Source organism: Vitis vinifera, chromosome 13, assembly GCF_030704535.1.
Source record: "Vitis vinifera cultivar Pinot Noir 40024 chromosome 13, ASM3070453v1".
NCBI classification, from domain to species: Eukaryota; Viridiplantae; Streptophyta; class Magnoliopsida; order Vitales; family Vitaceae; genus Vitis; species Vitis vinifera.
The window spans coordinates 82,430-101,141 of NC_081817.1; the positions used below are offsets into that span (position 1 = coordinate 82,430).

The window sequence follows — 18,712 nt, forward strand, 5'->3', positions numbered from 1 at the left end:
TGCAATGAAAAAGCAGCACATGTCATATTTTCAATTGTTGCTTAAAAGTGTATTGTTTTCTCATTGCAGAGCATTTATGTGGTAATACAAGTGAGCTCAATATATGATCCAAAGGAATCCAAAGATAGATTGAGTTACAATCACACAAGATAGTCATTCGTTAACAATGTACTAAATAAATTATGAATTATGAATTCTTTGTTGTTTTACATCCTGAGGGCATGCCTTGCTCTCTAGTTTGGGGTTACGGGGAACAATCCAAATGTTCAGTAGGATGAAGTCTTGTTTTTAATAAGAAGATTCTTCCTTTACCCAAACTTCCCCTCTGTAATGCCGTGGGGAGTAAAGTTGTTTACAAGTCTTACAGTTTTGAATTCTCCTTTGAATTAATGAAGCTTCGTCTCATTTGGTTTACTGCCCCTAAACGCTGAAAGAGAGAAGAATGACCTTGTTGCTGGAACAGAAACATGATAGAGAATATCAGAATCCATTGATGACCATGAAATGCATGTATTAGAAGAAAGAAAAGAATTTACTCTAGGGATGTGCATAAGAAACACGGTAAAATAAATAAATAAAAAAAAAAGGAACAGGCAAATTAGGAAAGAAACTGAAAGTACAACCAAAAACAAAAAAGAAACTGGGAAAGTAGAGACAAAAAATACCAACCCTTAGTTGTGGGTGCTGTGGCCGAAACCTGACCCTCCTGCAACTTATGGGAACTCTGAGTATTGAATTTGCTTATATTTGATTGGGCTGCATGTATCATATCCTTCATTAGCACAAGGCAGGAGGCACGACAAATGTGTTGAACTAAAAAGTACAAATTCATTGCTATCCTGATGATTTGCTGGAAGAGAAGGATAGAAAAGAAACTAGAGCTACAGATGTGAAATGACTTATCATGCTTTTGATCTGCAGGATATCTATCAGTTTTCCACTTAATAAATACAGATATGTGTTCTGGCTAGAAAGGATGAAAAGTGAAAGGCATGAGGTAAATTACCAGAGAGCAGTTCCCGAGCAGCCACATTTCTTTCATACCCTCCAGATAATGAAGATTTCTGTTGCCCATAGTTCTTTGCATGAAGAGTGGCTTTCTTTAGTAGAGTGTCTGCATTTCTCTTATTAATAGCTTTAGCTTCCTCAGCATCATCCTCTCCTTCAGAAAAGGCAGATGGGCTGGACCAACCAGTTGTATTTCCATCCCCTCTACTCTTCCGAGCAAACTTCAAGAGCCTCTTGAATCCTTTGGGTGCATCTTTGTGGTAGACGACTGCAGGAGGATTTTCAGCATTCCCCCACTCAATACTATCAGGTTCACTACTTTCTTCTTGCAGCATCTGTGACAAGGAGTGACGGACACGAGGACTTGACAATGCCACTGGAGCAATGCTGGCTGGAGATATAAGCTGAGATGTAATGTCATCACATGGTATATGTGAGTCTTGATGCTCTTCTATTTCCACCCATGCAATGGGAGAGATTGCTGATTCTTCTTCACCTTCCATTTTTAGGGAAGATTCCACCATTTTCTTTTTATCATCGCCATCAGCTGTAACTTGATCTAAGTTTTCTATGTTGCCACATTTCTGAGGGCTATTTACCTGAGTTTCTGATTCAAACTCAGCATCATGACTTTCCAATACTACAAGACCCCCATCCTGCTGCTGGTTGACCAGATCACAGGCATTAACAACTGACTCATTCTCTTGAGCTTGGATCTGATTTCTGCTGTTTCTTGGAGATTCCTCAGACTGAGAAGAAACTTTTGTTTTGTTGCCAGTGGAACCAACACCAGGACCAATTCCAGAGCCCTTACGAAGAAATGGCTTTGACTCCAGTGGTACTACACTGCTTTTCTTCGTCGCCTTGCTATAGAAAGTAGGCCTTGCAGGAACCACAGAAGAATAATCCCCAGAACTAGTCAGAACTTTTGTTTTTGTTGGTTTGCCACTTCTTGTCACTGTTTGCTGCTGTTTCTCATTCCCGTTTCTCAGGCTCCTTTTATTGTTCATCTGGGTTCCTTTGACATTTTTCTGTCCCTGCTGCGATCCTTCAACTTTTGGATTTGACCTAGGAAGTGATGCTGTTGGCAGGGGTTTCCGCCGTGTTGGTGTAGTGCCAGCAGAAGAAATTCCAGTGGGGGTTTTAACTGGTGAAGTCCCTGTGGCTCTGGGTGATGGTGAAATTCCAGTGGGAGTTTTAGCTGGTGATGTCCCTGTGGCTCTGGGTAGAGGTGTTGATGGCCATGACTTACGCACTGCAGGCAGGGTTGATGCTTTAGATGACACCCTTTTTGGAACTGAAGGTTTTGGGGCTTCCTTTTTCAGATTTTCAGATGTTGATGGACTCTTACCTGATTTCTGGGGCCTACGCAAAGGATATTTTTGTTTTTGCCCAATATCATTCGCAGTAGTGGAGGCCATTTCAGCTTTCCTTTCATCAAGAACTTGTTGCATGGCTCTAAATTGTGCTTCTTTCTCTGCTCGTTTTCGAGCATTCTCTCCACGAAGCTTCTCGTCCCTCTTCTCCTTATAGTGGTCATAAAATCCCCCTCTTTTCTCATTTGGAAGATTTTGGCTTTTTCCAGTTTCAGGCTTTCTATACTTAACAGGCTTACATCCTGTCATTTTTGTCAGCATCTGATCCAACTCGGCTTCCTTCTTCCGACTCCATTCAGCTGAGGCCGTTAATTTTTCACTGGTTTCCTCCCTTTGGCATAAGAGACTATCTGCTTGAACACTTGTTTCATAAGATGCTCTTTCATCACCTGTTTCTAATCTTACATCAACTTCATCAGTCTCAACAGAATTGTGACCTCCAGAAACAAAATCAAGTTCTTGTTTCACTTCTATTGAATTCATTGGAATCTCTGCATCCACTAAATTGTGGGGAGCCAGTCGGACAGAATCTTCAGGAACAGTATCTGGTAGGCACTGGGTGGATGATTCTCCTGTGCCAGCACTCCACCTTCTCAATACAGATTTATTTGCACTAATAGAGATGTCAGCTAATGACCTCTTCTGAATATCTGCGGCCTGATCTTTCTGTTTGCTTTCAAAAAGATTAATTGCATCTTGAACGCTCATCCTTCCTACATTATTTTCAGGTTTTTTATAGGGTTGCTCAGATCCTTCATCCTCGCTACTGTTTGCGGCAGCATCTCTATGTGATAATACCCTTTCCCTAGCAGGAAAATAATTAAGGCTCTTAATGGTTAAGGCAGTGGCCCGGCGTGATCCAGTTCTCCCTATTTGTATCCTTCGCATTGGAGATGCTGACCTTCTAGGTGATGCCGATCGTACGATAGCCCGACTTCTTTCTGCTGGTGCTCGATCCTCACCACTCGAGTAAGAAGACGACTCCTCACTTTCAGTAGAGCTCTGTCGCTCAACCTGGGCAACTTTTGCAGGGGAGACATCATATATTACCGGTTTAACTGAATGTATTGGTTTAGGAATCTGAGAATTTCCATCTTTATTATTTATGCTGTCATTCTTCGAATGGCACATGACTGAAGACTTGTCATCATTTAGGGCATCAGAAATCTGGCTGTTTTGGCTTGGTTCTAAAACCTTGCACAAAGAATTCCTGGAAAGACAATTAATAAAACAAAATCTTGATAACCATAGTTTTTTGTATGAAGTTGGCTAATTAAAATGGTCATTAAGGAAAGAAAAAAAAAAGTGAAGGAGCATCACAGTTAAACTTGGAATTTTTTTAAAAGCAACTTGAAACTTGATAGACCCAATTACCCTTAATCTCTCGTTTTCTTTTGGGTAGGTGACTTACTTTAAATCCATTGCTCCGAAGTGGTGACAGAAGTTTGCTAAATCATTGATCTCTTTAGAGGAGCAGGTGGCTCCAGCAGCCTGGTTGAAAGCTGCAGCTAACTCTCCTCTGAGTGCTGTGAGTCTCAAGTCCATTGCTCGCAGCAATTCATTCCTGGAAGGATTCATTCATTTTTATAGATTAGTGGATGTGACCAAGGAAAAACCGCTGAGTGAAAGAATAAAAATCAACAGAACATACTTTGAAGCATCTGATGATACATTTTCAGCATCAGGCTGTTGACATCTCATAAATCATATTAGTCGCCAAAATGGAAAGATAATTCAATAAATAAAATAAAATGTGTCCTCTTAAAAGATCATAAAGAAAAACTACAATCACATTGTCATGTGTCAGAACTTCAAAAAGTTATAGAGAAAAGCAATTACTTTGGTTGTTGGCACCATGTCCTTCAACTTCCTCCCATCTGTTAAAGAGGAAAAAGTTTCCACCTTAAAATCCGCTCAAATCTGGAACAGAGAGTGAGAGAGAGAGAGAGAGGTGCAATGCCAGAAACCAGATATATGGAGGAAAAGGGGAAGGAGGATTGTGGGATGTCTAATAGTAAAAAAAAAAAAAATTAAACAAAATAATCTCACAAGGTTAAACTTAATTGGATTGAACCCTGGGATTCAGGAGGTGGCGACAACACCTTTAATATCAGGTCTAATACGGAAACTATCAGGTTATAAACCAGTGAGTATTGTGGGAAGGTTTTGTCTTTTAACAAAAACCATGGAAGTTGTGTATTTATCTGCCACAAAGTCAAAAACAGTTACAAGTGCTAGTAAAAGGACAATGTCCTAAAGTCAACCTGTTGTGAAAAAAAACCCTACAAACTGCAAATACCAATATGTTTCCACTTCCTTGATGAAACCCAAACACCATGAAATCATTCTGAATGATAATTATCAATTGGATAATCAAGCAAAGCACCAAACTAAGTTATAGGACTATAAATGAGCAAATTAAGATAGATAATATATATACATATACTAAAAAACCTCTCAAAAAGCCCTAGTATGCAACATTGTCATGTTGGAGAATTATGAAGTAAGGTGAAGAGTTCAAAGCCAAGGCTTGTGCAAGTTTGAGATTAAACATGATATCAGAGATCTTCAATGCACAAGAAAACCACATAAGGAATTTTGACTGAAAATGGTATATAATAATCATGGTTCCCCATACACAAACTTGGAACATAAACATGTTCTCTCATTGGTATATAATAATCAAGCATTTTCTTGGTTGATTTGGAATAAACATGGTTCCCCATACACTAATTGAATTTTGAAAATGGAAACATATAAATATCTAACAGTTTGAATCTTTAGAGATGCCCTAGAAGGTGGACAAGGAGGGTTTGTGGTGTGACTTTAGGGATCAAGTACTGTGGATCTAGAACTAGAGACAATAGATGTGGTATTTCTTGACTTAGGACTTAAATTTCTAATAAATATGATTCAGATAAGTTTCTAGTTAAGAGTATGATAAAATATTGGCGGAATCATCTGAATTAGTGAGATATGTGGGGGGGAGCATGGTATTGTGGAGCAACTAATTTGATGGAATTTGAGCAAATGCAGAGGATATTAAAAAGAATCTCAAATTCCTATTTGGTACATATTCCTTTTCGTAAAGAATATTATATAAAATATTTTGTATGTTAATATTGTCTTACAAAAATAAGCATCCGTTTTGAATAAGGAAAACTGTTAAGAATTTCTTCATAAATATTTTTGATCATGAGGGGAAAAAAGTAATGAAATTGAGATAAGCTTCTAAAGACTATATTGGATAGCCAAAGATGTGAGGAAAGCTGGGACTCTTGGTAGAACAAAACTTGAGTTGAAGTCATGGATACTAGGAGCAAGAAAATAGGAATTTTTTGGAAGCTTAGGAGTTGTATCTATTTTCTCTATTCTCTATATGTTCATTATAACATAGTGAATTGGTTCTCTCTCATTCGTGAATGTAGATATGGTAAATTGAACTACATTAAAACCTCATATTTTTTACTAAGTTTGTTGTATCTTATTGCCATTGCACAACTCATCAGTTTAAAGCTTCCACTAGCACAACACAAGTCCCAACCCCACAGTACAAGTCCTTAGGCATGTTGGTTTATCAATAAGAAACTCCTTTTACTATTCTATGAGACATGAGATTACATGCCCAACCAACCCTTCTCATATGCTTTCACTAAGTCAAGAACAACGCAGTACTCTTTCTTGCTCTTCTGAAGCTCTCTATCAATAACCCAGGTAAAAGATAAATTGATTAACTATCTCCTATGAATGAAAGCAAATGATTGTTCATACTGTTATTCCATGGCCTAGTCCTTGCTTAATCACCCGTCCCAAAGTCGAATGCAACTCAGATGTTTGACTTGATTTCTTCATATGTACTATAAAACAATAAGCTTAGGGTGTCTCTGGACATTCCATGGAAATTAAATGGCTCCATTGTACCTTACATAGCATCCTGTAATTTCCTGTAGTTTAGTTTTCTATGGCGGGAGGATTCCTCATCCTTCTTTTTGTACTTCTTTTTATCTATCAATATATCTCTATGTCGTTTCCAATCAAAAAATAAAAAATAAAAAAAATAAAACAAAAATGTACATTTCAAGAAAAATGAAAAATGATCCAGTTTTCTCACTTCAAGTGGTGTACTTTTACCATGGAATGCTACCATAAAACACAACAGAAGCATTAGAACTCCCTGAGGTGTCCAAACATGTTCTTTGACTATAGTACACCATGATCACCATCCACATCCTAGCCTCTCTCTGAAATACCATTAGGTCCTATATCTTTTCTAGTCTTCAACAATGTTAACCCAAAAAAGAAGGGAAAAAAAAAGTCAGACACACAGGCAACGTGCATATGGAATTCCAATCTCTATAAAATTCTAACATTAATTCCCCTAAAATTTTCACAGAACCAAAAAGCCACTGACTTAGTGATCATCAACAATGGTCTTGTTTCCCTCTCCTCTCTCAAATTCTAGAGATCTTTGGAAGGTTTTCATGGTTAGAGGTGAGTAAGTGATGGGGTCAATAGAAGAAGGCCTCTTGACAAATCAGGGCTATTTTCAGTAGCATCATTTTGCACCTCTTTTGTTTGGTGGATATTGGGGACAGTTCATCTCCCCTGAGGTTCCCTTGGAAATCCTTGGGTGACCCGTAGTGTGGTTGGAAGCTATGAAGAAGAACCTAAAACCAGATGGCTTCAGAAAAAAGGTAAACAATGACAGTACATGCAATTATGTGTTAGCACTCCCACCTTCGTATAAATACAAAACCTCATAAAAACTAACCTGAATCTACACTTCCAAACTGACCCGGATGACCCTGAGAAAGGAAAATCAACGTTGTTGATAAGCAACGATATAAATTCAGAGAAAGATTTCTGAAAGAATGTTATAATATTTTACCTGGGCATATAAAGAAAGATGAAATAATCTAGCTTCTTCAAGTTGAGACATCTCTCCTTCAATAGCATGGGTGGTATTTAACAAAGCCAGAGTGTCAACAATATGTAGGAATCTGAGAAAAAAATATAATAATTGCAGTAACAGAAGAATTAGCAAGTGAAGTTTTGTCCATAACAAGCAGAAAAGGAAAAACAGCAGAAAAAGAAAAAAGAAACACTTTAAAGATAGGGACCTGTTTAAAGTGGATTTAGTGGATGATATTTATTATTAACTAACAGATAAGGCAGGAAAAGAAAGAGTAACTCTTTAATAATGTCAACCTGCTTAAAGTGGATTTTGTGAACCATGCTGCACCATTGAGATGTTCAGGTAATTGGAGTTTAAAGTTAGCATTTGATCCTTTATGGTACAAGTCTTTTACTTCAGGTAAATGTAGCAAAAGCGGTTCCAAAAGCCCAGCAGCTAGTTTTTCAACTTTTTTGCCACTGCATACTACTGCCTCAAATCTGTAACAGAAAGAGAGCACTCTACAGTATATCAGATAAATTTATTTGTTGTAAACAGAAGATTCTATAAAAAAGAAGATAAAATACACATGCCAGAGAAATGCTAAATAGGCCTCGAGTAATGTAATAACATAAGCGACTTAGGCTTCAGCTACTCGAGGATATCAAGCACTAGATCCAAAAAAAAAGAAGAAAAAAAAAAAGGATAAAACGCACATGCTGGAGAAATGCTAAATAGGCCTAGAGCATTGTAATAACAGAAGTGACTTAGGCTTCAGCTACTCGAGGATATCAAGCACTAGCTCCAGGAATGGTGTCGACTGACAAAAGAATGCAAAGCACCACCTCTTTGTCATGGTTTTAAATTCAGAGTAGCAGTGGATGATCAAATTAAATAAGCATTTTTTTTTTTTTATGCAGAGCAAACTTTTACAGCAAAGCAAAACAATCTATAACAGAAGGAAGCAAAAAGATGAGTACATTGTATACAAAAGGCAAAAGTTAAAATTAGTCAAAGTAAAAGGCAAATCTTCAACTTCGACATTGCCAATCTTGACTGGAATCCTCCTAGAGGCATAGCAAAAATGTTGGGAATTTCCTTTAAGGGCTTTGGAAGCCTTCCAAAAGGGAAAATTCTTTGGCAGGTGGTTGATTTATCTCTGATTTCGTTTCTTTGGTTGGAGAGGAATACAAGGATTTTCAAAGATAGGTAGAGATCAGTTGATGCCATTTGAGACTCATTTTTCTTTTCCTATTCCTTATAGGCCTCAGTCATCAAGCCTTTTGCAGATGTTCCATTGCATATTTCAATGCTAGATTCAAAGAGTGCTTGCTACTCCATCACTTTGAAGGAGGCAATGATAGACTAGTTACTCCCTCCAGTAGATTCAATAAAGTTAAATTTGACGGATGTTCAATGGGTAACCCTAGACAAATAGGTATTGGAGGTGTGATTAGAGATCATTCTAGTAAAGGATTGAGAGCTTTCTCTAAGCAAGCTAAAATGGGGTTAGCCATCAAGGTAGAGATATAGGCAATATTGGAGGGTTTAATGTAGGCAAAAGTTTTATCTCTATCCAATCTAATTATAGAAAGAGATTCTGCCACTGTTATATCTTGGGTGAAAATAAGGAAAGGGATTCATGGAAGTTTGACATTGGATGTGAAAAATAAAAAATACTACAATTGAGTTGGGTTATTCTTTCTCTTGGATTCCTCGTTCAACAAACCAAGTCATAGATCAGTTAGCCAAACAAGGAGCAAAGCATATGACCTACTTTATTGGAGATCGTCTTCCCCCTTGAGTGTCTAATGTTTTTTGCTTCTATTTATATGGAGGTTTTTATGAGGAGGAGCTAGTTTTGTGGTTCTAGCTTTTCTTTTCTTAGGCAAATAAGAGTATGTATGTATATATATATATATAATAAATATATAAAGGGAGCCAAACTAAAGTGGCAAATATGGTATAACAGAAGTATACAAGTGAGAAACAAAAAACCAACTACAGTAACTATAACCCTACTTTAAGAAAATGAGCATAACCATTCTATAAAATCTAACAAAGAACCTGAACCTCCCTGACCGTCTCCTAGAAGGAACCCTCAAAACCACATATGCATATTAGTTATAAGGGAATCCTTGAGAGCTTGGATAGTGCATTGCTCCCTTTCAAAGGTTCTTTGATTTCACTCCTTCCTAATTCTCCATAAAAGGCAAAAAGGAGTTGTTCTCCAGACCTTCCTTTTTCTTTTTTTTTTGCCCACAAAGCTACCGTGTCATCCTTTTAACAAAAAAATGGGAGAACCCACGAGATGCCAAAGAAGGAGAAGAGAAAGTGTCATAACTCTCTAGCTATCCCACAATGGATGAGAAGATGGTCTACCAATTCATTTGCATCTTTGTGCATACAACAAAAACCTGCCAAAACACAACCTGTCCTCTTAAGTTGGTCCATAGTTAGGATTTGGCCCCAAGTCGCTTCCCAAGCAAGAAAACTCGCTTTGGTAGGAGCATAGGAACCCTATATTATCTTTGAGAGGAAAGTCAATTCACCCTCCGTTTTCAACACTCGTTGAAGGACCTCACAGAGAACACCCACTCTTGCTAGCTTTCCAAACCATTTTATCTTCCTCACCTCTAGTTCTACCAAACTCATTTAGTTTTAGAATAAAATTGTGCATACTATCTATTTCCCAATCATGAAAGTTTCTTGAGAAGCAAGGGTTCCAAGTGACCATCCCTCCTTCTACCTCCCGAACATCATTCACCTATGCCTCCTTAGAAGCAACAAAGGTGAATAAAGAAGGAAAAGAATCCTTCAAATGCATATCATCACACCAAGCATCATGCCAAAATTTGGTTCTAGTTCCTGGTTACTTTCTACCATCTTTTGTACATCTTTGAAGGATTGCTTATCTTTCTTGTATTTATCAATTGTTTGATGAATGAAAATGTTTGTTTTCTGATTTTTTATTTTTTTTATTTTTTATTTTTTTTTAAAAAAGTAGCTCTTCAAGAGTCATGGAAATTTCATTGAAATGACTGTCTATAGAAAGGCTGAGTTAATCTATATTTCAAAATGGCCGTGTCAAAATGAAATTTTGAAAATTTTAAATTGCCCTCATGAGCCAGCTCAATCAGCAGGAAATTGTGATGCCTACACAAACTAACAACAAGGTCAGATACTTTCTTGTCATAGAACCATCTTACACCAAATAAATTCCAGCTTGGAACCAAACAATAAGAATGCATGGTGAAACTAGGAAAAGAACTGTTTGACAATCTTCATCTTAATTCTTATAGGAAAATACAGTAACCTGTTTTGGTTTGGCAAAATCTGAAATGCAGCATAATCTAATGGTGCAATAGCATCAATTCCACCCTCCATCTCAACCAGTTTGTCTCACAAGCACACAGATGCCTGAAGGAACAAGAGAAAACAAATTTCATCATCCACAATACGAGATCTCAAACCACTCACACACATAGATTAAAGGAGTGGGTGTTAGTACGAGGGAGGTTAAGTGGAAGGATTAACATAAAAGGAAGGGTCATTCATGGGAAGTGATTTAAATAAACAAACTGTAATCAAAATTAATAAACATGAGCAAGGTGTTAAACAAAATAAGCACATACAAACCCAGACACATCCGCACAGAAAGAAAGGTAAGACAGCACTAGATTATAATTAGAATTTCTATGAACAACTACGTTGCAAGTGACAAAATCTAAATTTTAACAATAGATACATGGATATTTAGGTAGGAAACTGAAAAAAAAAAAAAGAGTAAAATTCCTAAGTAAATCGCTGACATGAGAAGACTAAAATAAAGGGAAAACACCACTCTTAACATATATGTACAAAGAAAAGAGCAACTACACCGAAATGGTAAAGGAAGCTCCTCTATGATAATCAATTCTTTCCAAATTCAGATTTCTGTTTAAGTCACAAGGCTAGTTCAGAACTCACGCTCCCTAAAATCAGATTTGAAGATCAAGCAGGTACAATAAAATGCAAAGATGGAGAATGGTAGAAACTGGCATTCTGGAAGATCAAGAGGCCAAAACAACCATGTGTAATGTCTTACTTTTGACCAAATCTATGGCCAAAATCATCAACACGATACTTTTTTTTACAAAAAAAGTACTACTTTTTTCTTGCATTACCGTCTCCAAGATCTACATGTTTTGTGAAGACCAAACAGCATGCACTTAATTCTGGCTTTTGACGCAGAAGGAGTAACCCTATAGAAACACTGAACAGAAACCAGATCTGGCCGAACTAATTGCCCTAATACTAGCAGGTCACCGACAGATGAGTCGCAGCTTACCGCAGTGTTAGAAGCCAAATCTCATTTAATTTTCAAAGACATTCCGGTGGTCGGTGATGATGAGGCTCTTGAGTTTCTGTACAGAGAAGTGAGCGAGGAAAAATGCGAAGCAAAGAACGGAATAATCAACAAGAAAGAGCACAGATCTGAGTGAAAGAGACGCGTGTTGATTCCAATTTCCAACAGCTCCTGTCCGACCACGCTCTTCACACTCACCTTCAAAACGGTTGGTGAGAGAGAGACAACAGCCACAGAGATTATCCAACAAAGCCAAGTAAGTAGCGTGGAGATGAGATACATATAAATAGGTACAAAGGCAGCTGGGGTAAGTGGCGTAGGAGATAAAAACTTTACTCTCAAGGCTCAGCTCAGTGATACCAGGAGAAAGCCTCCCAGTAAATTTTTGAATTTTGTTTCACAGTTGTGATAAGGGCTAGACAAAAAGAGCGGGCCTTTCCCCTTCCAGAGACTACAACTATTTTATTACAAAGACCAATGATTTGCTACTGCCGCTTGTTAATTGGCATTTTAGGAGAAATACAACGCTGGAAGTCCTGTTCCATTGAAAGTAGGATTTTTAAATAAATAAATAAATATATATATATATATATATATATATATATATGATTGTTCAATAAATAAACACAAAAATATCGTCTTTTCAAAAAAAAAAAAAAAAAAAAGGTCAATGTCAATGCTATAATTTTAGAATTAGCCCTTGAAAATATAATATCAAATTGTATAAGTAAAAAAACTATGATATAAACAGATGAGATAAAAATTATATATATATATAAATGAAAGAGATCATGTACAAAATACAAAATATAATATTATGATACAAAATAATAAAACTCAAAATTATATATATAGCATCATCCGATTTATAACGTTTTTTTTTTTTTTTATGGATACTAAATTGGTAGCACAAGGGGATGGAAATTTTAATGCAGTGTTGTACCTAAATTCAAATAGGGAAGTATTGTGGGAAAGACTTAAAAGGTTGGTACAACCCAATTTGAAAACGATTCTTGGAAAATTGTTTTTTAATTTAAAATTTGGTTTCATAATTTTTTTTTAAAAAAACAGTTTTTCAAAAATTTGCTTTCAAAATATGTTATTTTCTAGAATCAAATTGAAGTGCTTTTCAAGCATTTTTGTAAAGTCTTGTAGAAAATATGAAAAATGTTTTGAGAATTATTACAATATTGAGTATAAGTGTACATTAGCATTACGAGAATAAGCAAAGAAAACTATTTTTAATATCTGAGTTTTCAAATATAAGTTTGTTTTAGGATTATTTTCGTAAATAATAATAAGAGGCAGCGTTTTTTTATTTATTATAATTACATGATCCCTTAAACTACTTAACTTGCTGGTCCAAGCACGAGAGCAGTGGGAGGACCATCTTTTGCGACTGGTATTCAGAGAAGTGTCAGAAATATGAAATTGCAGGAAGAATGAGATGAATAAAATTAATGTGTGACTTGTGGGGCGAAACGCACATTGAGTGTAAGGTAGGAGAGCAATCGTAAAGCATATGTGGTAGAAAGATAATGGGTTGCCATGTGAAATGCAATTGATACGTTCCTTCCTTCGTAAGCCCCCATCAGGCACCAACCAACCTAGCTTCTTTTCCTAATTCCTCAGCTTGTCACCCGTCTGCCAAGTGCCCACCAAAAAGATACCCATCCATGCATGTTTGCAACTCGTACAAGTTAAGACAACAGTGGCCAGGGCGGTGCGATAGCCAATTGGTGCTTTACCATTACTATAACAGCCCATCATGAAATGATTTGTTCATCATACGCCAAACTCATTTATTTATTGAATATGCTCATCCCCAAATATATTCATTCTCCAAAACCTTATGTTTTGATCCAAATCAATCCACGATCTCCTTCTACACGAGCAACACAAGATAGTTAGTTAGAGGCCTTTTTCTTCTCAAGAGGTCTTATGCATAAAAATAAAAAAATCAAGTGGCCTCTCAAGCCAAAAAATAAACTTTTGTGAGAGTCCTCGGTTCCAAACTTCTTTTGTAGGACTAAGACATAGTAGACTTAGCTTTCAAAAGGCTAAAACTATAATGTTTGATAAGAATATGATATGTCTTAATAAATCGACAAAAAAATATCAAAATAATTAAAATTTTCAATGGCAAGAGATATCGAATCAGATTTCATTTTAGATTTGTCTGATATCGGATATTTTGATGAAATATCCCGATATTTTCATCCTTAATTCATTATAGGTTTTATTCAATGTGTGATCATATATAATAATGTACTCATCATAGAAAAATCATTCTAATGATTAAAACAAGTCATCATCCTAATTAAAAATAGTACACTACATCTCATATGAATTGTTCAAATCCATAAATCAATGATAAATCACTAATCATCTTATAAGGAACTTATGAATTTGATCATATATGCAACTCATGTACAATGCAAGTGATATGGGTATAAATGCTTATATAATAATTAATGCTAACGAGAATAGAAAAAGAGAACTAGAATCCTAATAAATAAATTCATAAATAATACTTTATTTTATTACATCCATGGATTGAAATGTCGGTATTTTTTGACAAAATATGAAGCAAACTAACATGATATTCCCCATCAATAATCAATTAACGGATTTATCATCGAAATTTATCGGCATTTTTGCCAATATATTGGGAAATTTCCCGATATTATCGTTGTTACAACCTACACTCCTCCCCCTGCCCTGGTGGTTGCTGCTTACACATACTGTCCCTACTGCCCTGCCCTTCAAATTTTTTTAAAATTGTTACATCGCTGCTTAGGAGACTCAAACCCCGACCTTGGTTACCACTAAGGCAAGCTTCCCCTTATTAATATATGTTGATAATAAATTTATGAAAGTTCTTTATTAAAAAATTAATTAATTAATTAATAAATGTATAAAAATCATCATTATAATTTTTTTAACAATATTTTTTAATATCCTTTATATATTAAAAAATTATATATACATCATCATTTATTTTACATTATTAAATGCATTTAAATTAAATAAATTATAGTTTTAATATTAAATGTATCATTATTTATCTCATTAATCATATTTTAAAAAATTACTATCACTTCACTTTTAAATTTTTTATATGTATCATATTAATTTTATTTAATTTTGAATGTTTTTATATTTTAAAATATTAAAAATATAAATTTATTCAAAAAAATACTAAAATATGAAGAAAAAAATAATGAAGTTATAATATTTTATAAATTAAAATTAATTTGATTAGATAAATAATAAATTATTAAGATCTATTTATCCTTACTTATCGATATTTTTCTCTTTGATCATATCTATGTCAACTATACTTAGAAAATAACTTTAACATGTATATTTTTATTTATTTGATCATTTTTTTGGATTTTTTTTTCTAAATATTCCATGAATTTTGAATAATTTTTGTCTTACTGATATTTTTGTCAAAATATTCACCAATATTTTTCCAATATTTCCAATATATCCATGAAATTCAGGTACTAATATATTCATGTTGACCGATATTTCAAACCATGGTTACATCATGTCATGCTTTGAAGGGCTCTATTATAATAAGCATAACATATATGTATCTTCATTAAAGCACATAACACTCCAAAACTTGTCTAATTGAAGTCAAATAAATCATTTCAAAAGTTAGAAGAAGTTTTTTTCATATAAAAACCACCTTTGATTTATGTATTTCATTCTTAAAAAGATTTTCAAAAAGGTATACAATCATCAAAGGGGAAAGTTTGGCTATTATCCTCTCATATGAAAATATTATTAAAATCAAAACCTAACTATTCTTATTTCAAATTAACAACTTTATTCCCAAAAATATTTGGGTCTTCATGCATTGTTGCCTGATGTGTTTTTTAATGTCAAAAATGTCCTCCATTTGCCACGCAAGACTCCAGCTAACCTGCCCACATGAGAAAAAAAAAAAAAAAAAAAAAAAAAGGCAAAACAAAACTCCAACGTTCTTTTTCCTTCATTTTCTCCATTGAGTACTGAACCAAACAAAAAAATTCTTCATCTCCTACCCACGTATTTTTTAGAATAAAGTTGTTAATTTGAAATAAGAATAGTTAGGTTTTGATTTTAATAATATTTTCATATGAGAGGATAATAGCCAAACTTTCCCCAATCAAAGGAGCTATGAGTGTTGGATTTTAGAGGCATCAGACTAGGGCGCAGTTCAACCAATTTGTCAATCAAAAGGTAAACCGAATTGATATAGTAGTGTTCCCTTGTGTGTTTCATTTGGTAGTGAGTTATAACTACCTTTCCGATTTGACCAGCTAGTCAATTGGATGATCATGTAAGTCTCCAATGCTTACTTGCAATATGCATTAATTTCTAACAACTAGTTGGCCTTTATTTTATATAAAAAGGTTCTTTTAACTCTCATTTGTTCATTTCAATAACCATGCATTAAATATCAATCAGTCTGAGAGTTTTTTTAGTGTTTGACTATTCAAAATCTTGCATATCCAATTCGTGCACATTAATCCTAGTTTCTTTGTATTCATCTAAACCAAAAAAATTAAACTAGTTTTTATCCTTGTCAATTCAATCTTTTGTCCTTGTGAGAGAAGAATCTAAGTGTGAGATACAACTTAAGAATTCTTCAATTGAGATATAATTTGTGAGATTTTTAATAATGAGGTATCTCTTGAAAGCAATTGTAAAAGGGATATTAGAATCATAATCCAAGTATAAAGAATTCGAAGGTTTCAAGTTATAAAACTTTTGAACTCTAATATTTGTTGTAGTTTGAAAAAAGTGAATGTAAGCCAAATTTTACTAAATTACTATAAAAATCTTAAGTTTGCAATTTCTTTATCTCGTTTTAAATCATCTTTTATATTCATTTTAGTTAAATTTTGTTAAAACCTTAAAAAAAAAACTAACACTCATTTCACACCACCCTCTAAGGTGTCTACTAAATTTGAATTAGCATAACTTAATATTCACCCTTTCTTCCTTTTTTATAATATAGATGCGTTAAAGATCATACATTTGATGTGCATTAAATATGCCTTACACTCCTAGTTTTGCGTTGCATGATAGAGGCATAGGGGTAATGATGTAGAATGGTCGTTCCTCGCATGTGATGGTGCCATGTGGATTAAGGGGTTCTTAGGACCCTAAAGTGTTACATATAAGGTTTGCATAACTAGGCCCTCTCTAATTAAACTTACCAAAAAAAGACGTGGGAATTTTTCTAGAGAAGGCCTTGGTCATTTCTTACAATTACTTGGGAAAGTTGTATAAGTTGCGGGGGATCAAGGTTTCCCTATAAATGTTGTGTTGTTTTGTATGCTTATTGGTTGTGCATCTTATGGGCCTTGTAAAGGGCTAACTTAAGAGACTTCTAATTGTTGCATAGTGCACAAAATTTGAGGGTAAACTTCATGTTGTTGAGGCTAAGCTTCCTATTTTCTTTTCCAAACACACTATGGACCAATTGAGTAGGAGAGGTTTCTTCTCCAAAGAATTACTTCCCCAAAAGAAATGCTCGTGCATTTTTTTTTATCTCGTATTAAATGGATGAAGTGTTTTTTTATAATAATTAACTATCATCATTAGACAAATAATGGGACTCCCAAGAGGCTAACCTTTTGAGGAGCCTCTTCTCCATCACATCCCATAACAAAAACTTAGCATGTGGAAAAAGACTAAGGAGTCAAGTGATGTACCTCCTCCCAACCCAACAAAAAGGCTAATTCTTCAATAATGGGATTCCCCCAATAGTGACTATTTAACTTTTCTCCAAGTTCCTATTCAATCTTTGGACGACTCCAAATCAAAAGAGAGTGGAAGGTCATTTGCCAACTTTGAGTCTTGTAGATATGTAAAATCTTATCCAATGAATTCACTTTTAGGCCAAACCCCTTCTTACTCATACCAGGAAAAAGAAATTTTATTCTTCTCAAACTCGTCAATCTAGATCCTATGACTTTATTGACTCTCAAAGCAATGTCTAGAACTTAACCTTCAACAAAAGCATGCTGAGTCTCTAAACAACCTTTCTCATTATTTTCACAATTCTATGACGTCACAACTTTTGCCAATATTTTGTATGGCTCCAACAAAAGTAATGGGCATAAAATCCTTCAGATTTTCAGTTCTCCTCTCTTAGGGTTGGATACTAAGAAGATGGTGTAAAGGTTTTTCTGAAAAGAGCTAATCTCAAAAGAATTCTTTGAACATGACGCCTAAAATATCCCTTTCGATGATTATCCCAATAATTCTATTAAAAAGCCAAGTGAATCTATCTGACCGGAGAGCCTTGCACTCATATATGCTGTTGATCATCCTTTTAGTTCTTCCCTACAACGAAAGGCATCTCCGCCCCAATGCCTTGGACACTAATCATAGACTTTAAAGCAAAATCTTTTGCAGAGGCATTATTCACTCACTAGAATCTAAAAACAAATGGTGAAAAAAAAAAAAAAAACCCAACCCTATCCTCCATCCGTCCTTGTTAAGCTACATTACATTCACCGTCGAACCTCACAAGCTGATTCCTTCCCATCAGCACTTACCATTATATGAAAGAATTTGATGCTTCTATCACCCTTTTAAGCCAAAATTCCTTGGGACTTTGAATTGTCCCCAAGAGGCTTCCCCCAGATCCTCCCAATAACAATACTCATTTAAAGCTATATCCGTTGTTTCTAATTCCACCTTTATATAAAAGACCTAAATTTTACAGGTTGTCTTCAAGCCAACAACATTTTCAACCCATAAATTAAATGGAAGAGAAGCCAAATCTTCCACCTTTCGTGCTTTAACTTCTGCATTGAACTCTCACCTCTCCTATTGAAATAGGTTGTTAACAGGACGATTCAAGATTGAAAAGATTCTACTATTGATCAATAACTGAGATTACAATATAAGAAGCATGGAATTACAAACTCATTGCATCATGCTTATAATTTGATACTAATCCCGCAAAGGATATCTCCTTTGAAACCATCTAAGCTAAACGAAATCAGCAACCAAGTTTGAATTTCAACAACGGCAGCAACCAAGCTTGAATTTCAACAGCGGGGTGAGAGGGAG

General features: G+C 35.1%; 2 protein-coding genes across 2 annotated transcripts in view; one reads left to right on the forward strand and one right to left on the reverse strand.

The window, feature by feature from the left end:
* Positions 1-1,411, forward strand: part of LOC100263830 (uncharacterized) — a 54,042-nt gene extending 52,631 nt beyond the window's left edge. Inside the window, exon 16 of the mRNA XM_010659998.3 lies at positions 922-1,411. The gene's annotated coding sequence lies outside the window, so the exon portion shown is untranslated. The remainder of the gene's footprint in view (positions 1-921) is intronic.
* Positions 157-11,981, reverse strand: LOC100258677 (uncharacterized). The gene is made up of 11 exons (XM_002270768.5): positions 11,609-11,981; positions 10,595-10,698; positions 7,593-7,778; positions 7,273-7,384; positions 7,156-7,189; positions 4,224-4,261; positions 4,036-4,070; positions 3,796-3,948; positions 1,007-3,594; positions 670-756; positions 157-454 (listed from the first exon to the last, which is right to left on the reverse strand). The coding sequence occupies exons 2-11, from the start codon at positions 10,663-10,665 to the stop codon at positions 387-389; spliced, it is 3,372 nt and encodes a 1,123-aa protein (XP_002270804.3). The 5' UTR covers positions 10,666-10,698; positions 11,609-11,981; the 3' UTR covers positions 157-386.
* Positions 11,982-18,712: the final 6,731 nt, after the last annotated feature.